The 13693-nt window shown below is 32.1% G+C and overlaps 1 protein-coding gene across 7 annotated transcripts in view; it reads right to left on the reverse strand.

Moving 5' to 3' along the window:
• Positions 1–6779: 6779 nt before the first annotated feature.
• The window catches only part of LOC149417817 (homeotic protein antennapedia-like), a 434064-nt gene continuing 427150 nt past the window's right edge, over positions 6780–13693 (reverse strand). For all 7 annotated transcript variants that reach the window (XM_089639460.1, XM_089639456.1, XM_089639454.1 and 4 more), the window contains one exon: positions 6780–9907. In XM_089639460.1, coding sequence (XP_089495586.1) covers positions 9657–9907 — 251 coding nt within the window. In that variant the 3' untranslated portion in view covers positions 6780–9656. The remainder of the gene's footprint in view (positions 9908–13693) is intronic.

Below are 13693 nucleotides of genomic sequence, written 5' to 3' on the forward strand. Positions count from 1 at the left end.
CTTTAAAACAACTGATATGCAAAACCATTGTATTTATTAAGCCATAAAAAACTACAATAATCTCCCTTCCAAATTGCGCTGTATTACGAACCAACAAGAACAAATAAATAAAATCAAACTTTTTTTACAAAAAAACTTATAGTAAAAAATATAGGTATATAGTTTACACATAACATAATATGATAACATAGAATCTAAGTAAGAATCGTGGCTCCCTTATCAGGCACAAGAGCTCCTCTTTTCTGATAAGGTATACCTACATGACCAATTATGAACCTAAATATTATATTTTGCAAAATATGTATGTATGAATGTAACCCATATGATCTATATTAAAATAAAATAAAAAATTAAATTGTGAAATAAATTCAAGAGGTTAAACTTATCGAGAGCCTTATTCCTTAGCCATAAAGGCCGTCAAAATTGATTAGTGATAAATTTAAAATTAGCGGTGTTTGGTGACTTGGTCTGACTTGAAATAGCCAGGTACATTTCCACCTTCCTCGTCCCCATCTCATTCTACTCCTCATTGCCTTCAGTCTCAAAACATACCCAAATTGGATGCCTTAGTCTTACTGGCTACAGGCGGATAGGAGCAGTTGGGACTTTTATGCGATATTCAAATATCAGTCGTCACTGCATAGGTACAGACAGGCGTAAAAATTTTTTTACGTTCCATACGTTCCCATTATGTTGGTTAACTATGGTATTATGATGATTACGGTATAGCCAAGTGATCTGAAGTAATTAATTGTAAAATAATAAAAAAAAACAATCCAAAGTGTGCGCTGTCATTGCCAAAATTGCCAAAGAATAGTGTAATTAATGACTTAACCGACAATCAATGGTTCGAACATAACATAACACCAGAAGGTGTCTATTGAGTCTATTTCACTACTGAAAGAGTGACAATAAATCTCCAAAGCTTTAACCACTTCCGCAACCGTTACCTGTCGGTAATGTCCAGCAATAAATTAGTAAAAGCCATTGACAAAAGTTCTACGTGAGTAGGTACCGCAAGTAACACGGCAACCCCGAAACAAGACGATTGAGTCATAAAAATAAACCTAATAACGTGGCAACACTAAATGGCCCTAACCTCCACAAACAAGCGATAAACAAATCTTTATTGCGCTTTAAAAGCCTATTTAAATGCAATAAATTTATCCTCCTGCTTTGGGACTGCATTGAAAAGCAAACAAGAACCGCACTTATAAAGCATTCAAATAAAGCTCATAATCCCGCGCGCTTTAAAGCTCCATTTTCGTGAAGCGTATTCCCTTTTAACCCATAAACTATTTCATGAGCTTCGTTCGAGAGGGGCAGATAAAAAGCTTTCATCTCGCTTCCGCTTGTTGAAAGGGAACTTTAATTCGAGGGAGAGCTTAGGGCGGAATCTCGCCAGGCGAGCTGGGTGTCTACAGTTTTATTGAAAGCTATAAACATTTTGGTAAGCATCTTGTTTTTAGTAAGTGTGGCGGGCATTACAACCGCCAAACTTTATGAGACAAGGTCGAAATTGATATTTTACGAGTGTGTATTCATAATGTTTATTGCCATTTAAACACCACAACCTGTTGAATGTTCGACGTTTGTTACAATATCTTTGGGCAAAACTGGTTTTGAAACAGAAAATAATACTAGACAACATGTTTTTAGAGCATCGATAATAGTAATCAGTTTTAAACGCGTTATTAGGAACAAGCACGCTTTAAACAGGCTACATATAACAATAATATAGAGATATAGACATTATTATATGCATAAATTTATTTCAAAGTAATCTTAACAATGAAGCTGAAAATATGTGCGCATTAAGCAATAAAAATATATTAAAATACTTAAAAGCTGTTCTATATACTATTACAAGGTAAACCTAACTTTTTTTCAGTTCGCTACATTTATTCCACCATTAGAAATGGAACTTTGACATTTTAATTATTAATCCATCAAAAACGAAGAAGAACCGATCTTTGGTTCCTTTTTTTAAGAAATTAAGTATAGGTATCTGTGTTATTAACCTGAAATTCTTTAGTGACTTTTGGCTGATTTGTAGCCAAAAATGCAAAAAAACTGATAAAATTTTTTTTAATCAGCAACTTTAATCAAAACTTCAAAGGATTGAAATACAAAAATACTGTCAAAATTGTGCTGTTTTTCACAATTGATTTTTATTCATAATATAGTAAAAATAAATATTTTATTTTATCATGAATATCATTGGGAATGACGCAAGGAATATATACCAAAATAGAATTTTTTGGCGGTCTATCCTCTTTGTATACCCTTGCTGGAAAGCTTGATATTTTGTTAGTTTAGTTAGTTAACAAAGATCAGATGAAAATCTCGACTACCATAGTTGGCACACATTATTATGGCAATGACAACATGCGTCCAGCGGTCCAGTACAGTGACCGGCCACAAGACGCAATTCACTGCTATTAGCGTCACCAATAGAAAGGTCAATCGTTATAAATCAAACTCCGCATACTCATACAGTTACGGGCTACTCGGCCGGTCTAGTTGGATCCAATTGGCAGCAGGACAGTCAACGGACGAATATATTAATTCAATGAGAACCGCAGGAGATGGGAGGCTGGACGACATACACGACTAAATTTAGAAACGAACTGTCAATAACTAAAATAATCTCAAATTAGATAAGTGAACCTAACAGCAGTGATTATTTTATCCATAAAGCAGTCCTAATGAAAATCTGTTAGGTAAATTTTAATTTATGAACGTCTCTCACAATTTGTGCAAAAACCAATTACAAATGCAAAGCAGAATCTTTTCTCCAAAATATTCGCTTACCAAAATGATAAAATATATTTTTAATTTGATCAAATATTGGTTTTCAGAAACTGTCGTTTGAACCCACAGGTAGGTAAGTACACTTACTTTCATATGACTAAGTGTCAGAACTGTTTCATCTCTCGAAGAAATGTGTTTTAGGATAAAATGCATTTTAGAGTCCCAAGGGCGACCCAACTTCGTAATAATGAATTTGTAATTTACTATCACATTCTGAATCAATTAATTTGGTAATGAAATATATTTTTTAAGAAGACCGCAATGGCTTTCGAGTGCGTTGAGCTACAAATTATTCGAATCAAAAATCGTTTTACATAATTTTTAAACGAGCTTAGATCTGGCTGCGGGTGAATGGGATTATTATTTATTAGTATATTTAAATCTAGGTTACAAGTGTTAGGATAGGTCTAAAAACTGAGAATAACATACATAAGATATTGATATCTTTAAGAAATGAAATTGTATGGAACCTTTTACGATACGTTATGAAAATAATTTATTCTTGATGAAATTTGCTTTCGGTAGAAGTAATCAAAATTAATGTTGCCTGCATGTTGCATAATTCACGAATTACCTTGGTGTTTGAAAACAAACACACTTAATAATAACTCTAATGCAAACCTTTGCCAAAATCTTTGTGTCATATTGATTAACTGAAAACATTTTTTATGTTTGTGTTTACTGCGAGAAAGTTGGCATAAAAAGCGTTGTTATTGAAGATGAAAGCAAATTATAATTATGCCATACCATTCAAATGAATCCCACAGGCATCAATAATGTAGTTGTTTGGAATACATGTTGTTTGCACATGGCTCTTGGTAGGAAAAACATTGTTATTATCTATGCTTTTAAAAATGTTATTATATCTTTGATTTTGAGAGATTTCTATTTTATAAAGATAAACATAGGAACTGCCGCAAGTTTTAAAGTAATAAAAAGTAAAATTTGTATCTTCTCTGAAACATTTTTCAGCAAATGTGACGAATTCAAGTAGCAAATAAAATTTGTGATGTAAGTGTATTAATTTTACACATATTTTTCAAAACCATAAATCGTTGTTTACCTAATTATGCTTAAATAAGAGAGTTCTAGATTATTCATCTTAACCCCTTTGTACCCTACGTAGGTACCCGTATTTAAAAATACAAAGATTTCAGAACCCTTTTTTCCCCTTTTGGAGAGAATAAAATTTGGCGTTTTTTTCCAATTGCTGGCATTACTGATTTTGCACTATTTTTTTTTCATTCGATCTTATTTTGGGGAAAATACATAGGAATTATTGCTTCGTGTATTTTATCTACTCGTTCCGACAGTTACAATGTTAAAATCCATGGCCTAGCGCACACATGTGTTAAGTGTAGTTTTGAGTAATAAAAACAAGTACATACTTTAAATAGCATTTATCTAGATTACTTGCATTAATTATTTCATACAGAATGGATAAAAGCGGAAATGCACATTCATTTTGTTGCTTTACATCGTATAATTTAACTGGAGTATTTTTATAAATTGAATTTTCAAATAAAGTTTAACACATGTGTGCGCTACTAGGCCAACGATATTTAGGTTAAGTTTTTTAGGTATGTTTACATTGTTGTATTTTTGGGTACAGGTTTCTTATTCAAATGAAATATGCCCATCGTCATATCAAATATATTATATCATTGTCAGTTTTAATGCAGGGATGAAAGGGTTAAACTAACAATGATTTTGATAAGCATAAATATTGGTAAGTCGGGATCCATGTATTACCATATTAGGATCGACTTATTATTTAGTTTAAGCTTTTTGGATACACATTTTTATGAATTTAGAAAATAGTTCAGTAGTTAATAGAAAATTAGCTCTTTTTTGACCCCCTGCAGAGATACTTTTACGTATTTTATAATTATGGGTAATTGTATAAAATAGTGGATACGTAAATAGTGATACGTGGACGTTTATAAATAGTTTCATCTGCGTGTTAAGATTATTATTAAATATAACATACATAAAAAAATCTTTACAATGGCTTCTCTTGTAAAAATGTTCACATCCATCACTCTGCGAAAAAAAAGTATTTAGCTCCGAGGCCAACGGAGAAGAACATAAGAGGCGCCGCCCAGCTTCATGTGTAGCATCTCCCATGTACCCGGCCCGTCACGATATGTACCAGGGCGGCAGAACGCCGAGGAGATGAGTGTCTGTTCTCATATAAATTTATAAGGAGACAGCCGTTATTTCTGGAGTGCGGGGAGCGTGGCGTCGCGAGCGGACCGTGAAATGGAATGGCTGCCCGCCATATGCTCACTCCGTGTTCACGCGATGACTATATGAGATAATAAAATCTACCACCCAGTCAAAAGTGTAAAAACAACGTATTTAACCAATCGAATTAAAATACAGTTGTAATATTGTTCTTTTTATGTGTGAGTGCGAGCTTCTTTATTACATCGATGGGCGCAGATCGAGCTTCAAAGATGCGACCCCGATACCTCCTCTCTAGACATGCGACCCTGATACATCTCCATTCATTCAAATAATCCATTCAGCACGGAACTTTGTAAAAACATTGCCTATTATTATGATGCTGAATGGGAATCATACTATCTTTTTCACGAACGAAACATATATTTTTCTTTGTTTTGAGGCATCCAGACGGCATTTTACGCATCCAAGGAGAGCCAAACAAGAGAGCTTGAAAAATGTCTCAAATGGCGGAGTGTCTGACTGTCCCCGTCGTACAAGATGTTTGAAGAGGGGATTCTAAAAAAGAAATTCCACGACACAGATATATTTCAGTCTTATCTCGATTTTTCAGAATATACGAGGAGTGTGACGTAGGCCCCCACCGGAACATCTCGTCTAGAAGATAACCTTTTATTTTAAATGCAATATTATTTTAGGAGAGCATTAATCAAAAAATATTTTTCAGATAAATTTTATCTTTAACTGAGACCTACAAAGAAGAAATACAATTTAAAATATCCAGTGATATGCAGGTAAGGGTTCCATGATAACTCAACACAGTGACAATTCAACACATCTTTAAAAAGTGATATAAAGTCATTAGAAACCATGAAAAAAAAACCTAACCTAACCTACTTAACCCAGTTAATAAAGTTTTTGTTTCATCACTTTCCATGACTTTATATAACGTTTTAAAGATGTGATGAATTATTATTGTGATGATTTATCCGGTCACCGCAGGTAAGCAGTCAAATACTTGTTTTCAATAGTGAACACGTCAAAAACATCAGTTGAAAAACCTCTACACTAAATACGCTTTACAAAGGTTCAAAACATGGATTATTTACTACCCAAGAAAGCATTCAATGTAAAAGTGAGAAAAAAAACTATTTTAGACGTAGACAGTCTTATTTTTTGACCCCAATTGAAAAGTCTTAAAATTAGGGTTGGAAGCGATTCACAAGGGTGCAACGCTATGATTATTCACTAACCAAAAAATCTTTAGTATTGCTTATGGGCACCCAAAAGCCCTATAATAATACAACCTTTACAAGCATATATAATATGATACTGAACCGACAAGTCCCACGAATTCATGGAGGTTGGTCATTTGTTAAGCATTAGCCAATCAGAAATTCAATTTTCGGAACCAACGCACGTAACGATGGTCATCAATCACCCTGCGAGATGTTATTAAAAACACATCAACTTACCTACACCCTTATTTACCATATAACTCATTTAAAGGCTATATATTCCGGGAAGATGACAGTGTTTTTATTTTGTCCGATGTTTACAATCTAGCAGAACCAAAAAAAACTAAATTTTATTCTGGAAATTCTGCTAAAAATAGTAATATCTCTTTTACTACGTATTTATTGATCTCATACAATAAATACGAAAGTTATTGAACTGTGGTATTATTATTTTGTTATTTTTAAGAATAGTGTTTGATAATGCGAAAATAAAGAAAAAGTGTTTTTTACAATTATATTTTATTAATTTTATGTATTTATTTATACGACAATATCATATAGGTATTTATAATCTTATTAAAATTAATTATATATATGCAAGTAGTATAAATATTTTAATTTCAAATCGACAGGACATAAGAAACTGAATATTGAGGTAAATCAAAATTGTCATTTTTCAATACAATTATTTGAAAAAAAAAAACATTTTACAGCCTTTCAGTGAAAATACGCACTTATTCGTATGGAAACAGATATCAACACATTACTTATTCTTAAAGTCCATAACTGAAGGAAAAGTTATTTTGAACGACCTGTCGTACGTTCATTTGTAGTACGTGATAATAATAATGAATTGATAACTGTTGGAACATACCGGTCATAAGTAAAAACGAAATAATAAATAACAAAAACTTTAGAAAATTTTCGATATTTTCAGAAGCCTGTCCAATTAAAAGAAGCACGTGATGAAATTGCAATCCAATGAAAAGAATTTACCACGAGCAGAATGTACGTTCTATACAAAAATATTAATTTTGACATTTAACTACGCGAATAATCAAGTAGTGTTTGTTATTTATTAAATTAAACTGATTCATTTACGTATTTTCGTTCCCTTATATTATTTAAATACAATATCGATCACACAAATGGAGTAATCCCTAACTTTGGTATACAAGTATAACAATGCACAACTCGAAAATTACGTATTTCGTTTCCGTTTATTTATTATCATGGTTTCAGAATATGTATATAAAAATGTATTTCATATATTCTCAGAGAAATTTTAATTTAAGACTACTCTCAATAGGTTTTCATATATAAATACTATATAATAATTACACTATAGCGAGACGACTTGCTCGCACGCAACGGTCGCTAATACTAGAAACAAATTTACAAATATATAAGTAGAAAAGGTTAATTTTGAATAAATCACTGACCTTCTTGAACAGATTGAAGAACCGCCGAGAGATACATTGTCCTTCACCAGCTCATCTCTCCGGCGTCCCCTCCGTTCTTTGTACGACACTATGATCCCAAGATGGCACATAAACATAACACTGTAACACTGTCAAAAGCACTGTGTCTGTATTCACATGGAGACGATGGGCACTCAACGTACCCCATCCACATATTATTATATTATTGCAATGTTTTCATCCGGGTGCAACGCAAAGTTAAACAATAGCTTTTAACTTATTATTCACACAATCACGCTGCGGAAATATCGTATACATTGCACACCATTGACCTCTCAAATTTCATTTTACAGCCAATCTCACACCGGTGAAATTACAGGGAAGGAAGCGACATTAATAATAGAAAATATAATACATCCAAATCTTTACATTATTAAGTACCGGTTTTTGGCTCATACTTAGCTACCTTTATAGTAAATAACCTCAGGGAATTTCAATTTAGCTTTAACAAACCTCATAAGGATCGTAAGAAGTTAAGAATACTGTTTATCATTGTAAGACAAGAACATTTATGATATCAATTGATATTGAGGAAGCAAATGTTTGATTTTATTCAGGTTGGGAAATAAGACTGTACAAAGATAATAAAATACTATGATTTGTCACCAAATAGTCAATTATTTGGGAGATAGAAATAATTAGTTAATCATGATAGTGCGTGTCCGAGGCATTACAAATATTAATTAAATTAATAATACTACGTATTGACGCAATAATCTGTATAAATCTAAGACAAACACAATTAAGAATGAAATCTCACCATTTTGATTGTAATGAAAAAATATTTTACAAAAGGACATAGAGTAGCTATAAACACATTGATTTGTATTAATTACACCGTAATAGGAAAATCAATCAAGAATTTGAAGTTAAACGATTAATTCAATCTGTACATCTTTCTTCTTTAACAATATAAAATTATGACGATAAATATATTAAATCAAATATTTATTATTTATATAATTAATTTGAAATAAGGTTTACATAAGAGGTCATTATGGTTATTGGGTATATTCACTGGTGTTGAATATTCAATTTTGATTCTCGTTTTGACTAAACAATGATAATTTTGAATAAGGTCTTCACAAAAAACAAACATCGAAAAACTGTAACACGATAGAAAAATTCAACTGCTATTTACATTATGTAGGAACATTCTTGAAAATCTACTTTTTTTTTTGGATTTTTCAAATTTTATTTAAAAAATAGAAATAAGTAGGGAGACCTTATGTTTGCCTGAAAAGCCGAAAGGAGAACGTTAACAATATTTTTATCTTCAATTTGAAACTCCTGTAAAATATATTTATTTATTATTTTGGTATTATTGGTATAAACTGGTGTTTTAATTGCTAACCAGATGTGCTTAAGGATTTATAATAAACAAACTAGACTCGAAAATGTGACGAACTGGACAGAAGCATTAATAATCCGAATCTAATCTCGTAAGTTTTGAACAATTTTCATACCGTACACACAAAACTACGAAATAAATTATAAAAAAAATTATTTGTTTATTTGATGTCTATTTTTGGGAGCCTTCTACTCCCGGAACAAAACAGTAACGAATTTAGAAAAAAAAAACTGTTCACTTTAAACTTCCCCGTCATAACACAGGGACATCCCTAGCATGGCGGGTGAAACACTACCAAACATGTATTTACTGTGCAATATTTTTGCACGAAATATAATTAAAAAAAACACTAATTTGTGTTTTTTAAAGGTTCCAAATCAAACTTAATACAGTTAAAATATTTTGCAATTCAGATTTATAATTGTATGATTTTTTAAAAAATGTTTTTTACACTATTTTGGGAACCGAACCCAAATACTTTCAAAATTAACTGTGTGATAAAATTTATTGGTACGTTACATTCGTCGCATTTCCGAGGGTCGCTCGATAAGTTAAATAAATAAATAAAATCGTTTAATTATTTGTCTATTGCGGCGACGTGGGCGGTGTCATGTTGTCGGCATCATCTCCACTTCCCGGTTCTCCCTTCGTCTTGTTCTCTTTCTTCCACTTCATCCTACGGTTCTGGAACCAGATCTTGATCTGCCTCTCCGTGAGGCAGAGCGCGTGCGCGATCTCTATTCTGCGCCTGCGCGTCAGGTAGCGGTTGAAGTGGAATTCCTTCTCCAGTTCCAGGGTCTGGTAGCGGGTGTAGGTCTGGCGGCCTCTCTTCCGTTCTGAAATAAAAAAAATAAAACAAATAAATACAAAATCAAAATAAATAATTACGTCAGAACCACACAAGAAGAAAAAAAACACATTCAATCAGAACCTCGTAGAAACAATCAGGACACACAATTTAAAATATTCTTGAGGAAAGTTCAAAAAGTATTCAGAATATAGCAGTACATATATAATAACACTTTTAGGGGGTTGAAAATTGCACTTCTGTAATGCGATATAGATAAAGACAATTGATACTAGATCTAAGTTAAAGCCTTATACATGAGTAGATGAGTAGTTATCCCTTTCACAACCCGCGATGAATTTACAGTATATTTATTTTTATTTTTTATTGTAATAAAAGGAATATAGATACATAAATATATAACAATACTACACTTTAGATCATCATTGGTTACGTATTTATAATTTCCTAATCAGAAAAGAGTTTTTGTGACTGATAAGGGAGCCACGATTCCTACATAAGTTTCATGTTTTAACAATATTTTTGTATAGAATATTGATTTTTCAATGTAATGTTTAATTTAAGTTTTTTTTAAATTTATTTGTTCTGATTGGTTGACAATACAGCGCAGTTCAGAAGTTTATGCATAAATAATATATTATTATTATTATTTCACTATGACACCAATCGTCAGTCTACAATTATCGATAATCTACATATGGCGTAATGCTTTGTAAAATTTAGGAAAAATGCATATGTTTAAGACAATCGAATGAAATTATTTTCTAACTTCAGAATACATCTATGAGAATTTTCCACAAAATAACACTTAATTTTATTTTACTTTAAAAATTTCTCAAACTTACTAATTATATTCAAGTGTTATATTATCACATTTCTATATACTTATTAAAAATCATCAAAAAATCAAGGCAGGATTGAGTACCACAATTAACGTTTCCTGGCACAAATCCACACATCATTCACACTTTCCTGGCTTATTAACTTCAGTAATGAGTGCAATCAACCTAGTAAGATCATTAAAAAAACTGAAATGCACATTTTGACTAATGATTGCGAAATAAATGTTCACGTTTAAAGAGAGCTTAGTTTGTCTTTAAGTCGTCCGGTATCAGCAGCATTCTTGTGGAACATGAAATCAGGCAGAAACCACTTTGCTCGTATCGCCGGGCCCCGAGGAAGAATCTATTCACCTCTCAGCGATTATTCAATGTCTTGAGAGGGCTTGTGGAGCTACCCACCTCATAAGTTTATTATTCTTTATTTATACATTTTTGCTACCGAACCCAATTAAAATAATTTCCTCCGCCTACGTGCATTAGTCATTAGTCATTACCTTCAGCCGGTTCTGGAACCTTCGTAAGAGGGCCGGCTCGGCATAATACAATAACAATAACGCCAGATTCGAACTTTTTATTGCCGTGATGAAAAATTGTAACGGCATATCTTAATGGACAAAGTCATTAATGTTTCTGTGACGCTAATGTTCTTCTTGTTTGTGTGTTTCTTGTTTTTGTTTTTCTTGTGCGTTTTTTTTACTATTGTAGGAGAGTAAAGTGGGCATAAACGTTGCCGGTATATTAACCTTTACAAGTACAAGGCCGCGAGGTGGAGTATATAATGTTTTCTTTTGAATTTGAAATGTGGAAATACATTTGTCAAAGGTGGAAATGTTTCTACGATATGGAAAATTACGTATGAAATTTCCGAATTTAAGACAAAAAAGCACACATGAAAAATACTTTAAAAAGGCAGCAGACTTTTATTTTTCTTCCAATCAACAAAATTTGGCCTCTTTAAGACCACTGTTCACAACTTCTTCTTCTAATGGGCGTTTTACACGATGCTTTTTTCATCCAGTTTATTTTCCATTATTTTGGTACCGATTTTCGTACAGCTTAAGATGGCGGACATTATTTGATATTTATCGACTTGTGAATTTTTACATAACCATATTATTTTTAAATTTTGCAGTATCATTTTGTGTTATATTTAAAATACTGATAGTAATAATATATGAGTAATTTATATATAGCAGTTTTCGTGAAAAATCACCTCGAGGGCGCTGTGATAATATGTATAAAACTTTGTGAAAGTGCATTATTATTGTTCACGATTGTGAATTACGGAGGTATTTTTGATAATTTCTTAACTCAAAGTTAAATGCATTAAGTGTTTAAGCGCCCTTGAGGTGATTTTCTCACGAACGGCGCTGTACAAATAATCCAATAATAATAATTATTATTAAATGCAAATGACAGATGCTTTTATGTGATCTATGATTACGTTCAAGGTATTGCCATATTTTGACGATTAGTACCGTCCCAAAATATTATTTCTTCTCTGATGGTAGCTATCTGTATGAAATTGCGTAAAGCAAAGATTTTTCATATAGATTCCGTTATAGTTAGGGAAGTTGTATGAAGGAAACCGAACGAGCTCATCAGTGGTGTAAATAATTATAAAATTTAAAAAATAAATGTTTTTTTTTATTATGTACATTGTTAACCTATATTCAGAACAGTATTGATGATTTTTATATGTAAATTAAATTTAGATGTTAACTGAGACACCCGTAAATCAATTGGGGTGGTGTGCTGTGAGGCTGAAGAAAGGTGGAAAGGATTTAGATGAGGAGGTGGAAGGTTGGGAAGTACCCAACATTTCAAATCTAGTCAAAATATACGGCTGAAAGCCATTTCAAGCAACAAGGTATAGATTCGGAATGGTGCTCTTTTGCCATGATAATACTGAAGACATCACTGTATGTAAATGTGTTTGTTTTTATAAACTTTTACACACAGTAGAAGAAGCCAGCCTAATGAAAAAAAACGTCTTCTTCATAATTCAACATTTCATTTTTTAACAAAACGAGTTTTCAACTTGGAAAAGGAATAATTTTAGCATACACATATCACTTCGTTTCCCAGTTCCATTTCTGTCATTTGGTACACATTTTTTGTAAGAGAATAAAGCCAATGAACGAATTTAAAACACCTTGAGGCATTTCTCATTCCTACTTTCAAATTCAAACTAACGCGGGTCGCAGAAAATTAATAACTTGCGACTCAAATGGCTCGGCCCGAAGAAAGGCCAGTCAAGTAGCGCCGAGGTGCTACGATGATTACAAAAAAACAACACTGATTAATAGTGCTAGAATGTAATTATCATTTTGACTTCTTTGGTTATTGGTTTGAATTTTTTTGTTGTTATTAAATAGCTTATAAAAATAAAATAAAATAAAAATTAGCTACTGAAAGTTAACTGAACAACAGAAAAGCTGTTTACGTGACATTTAAACATTTAAACTTTAAACTCTAAAACAAATTATAGGAACCCAACTTTATTCAGTTCAAAATTAATTTCAATATTTACATAAAAAATGTGTTCAGGCTAGGGCGAAACCGTTCTATTACTATGGTTATGGTTGATTTATCTAAACCTTGTTAAAATCATGATTATAATCTATTTCCTAATAAAATATCAGTGCATTCAGAATATATCGGAACACGTGTTAATGCTGGTGTCCCTTTCCTGATAAATCTAATGACGAAATGTTACAATATTAGAATATCTTTGAAAACGTGTTCTGACATCCTATTAACATATTCGTGTTTAACGGACATTTTTTTAGTAAACCTGTCAATTCGTCCATTAAAAGCCTGCAGTCCCGTTTTTAACAGGAATACGAATAATTTGATCAGATTGTTAACAAATTAGCAGTAAGTTTTCTCAGTGTGATTTATATTGGAATTCAGCTGGTGCCAAAAACTAAAATATTTTTCCCTGTAATCATTTTATAATAGCTGCATAT

This window comes from Hesperophylax consimilis, chromosome 14 (genome assembly GCF_061612785.1).
Source record: "Hesperophylax consimilis isolate HC1 chromosome 14, BYU_Hcon_1.0, whole genome shotgun sequence".
NCBI classification, from domain to species: Eukaryota; Metazoa; Arthropoda; class Insecta; order Trichoptera; family Limnephilidae; genus Hesperophylax; species Hesperophylax consimilis.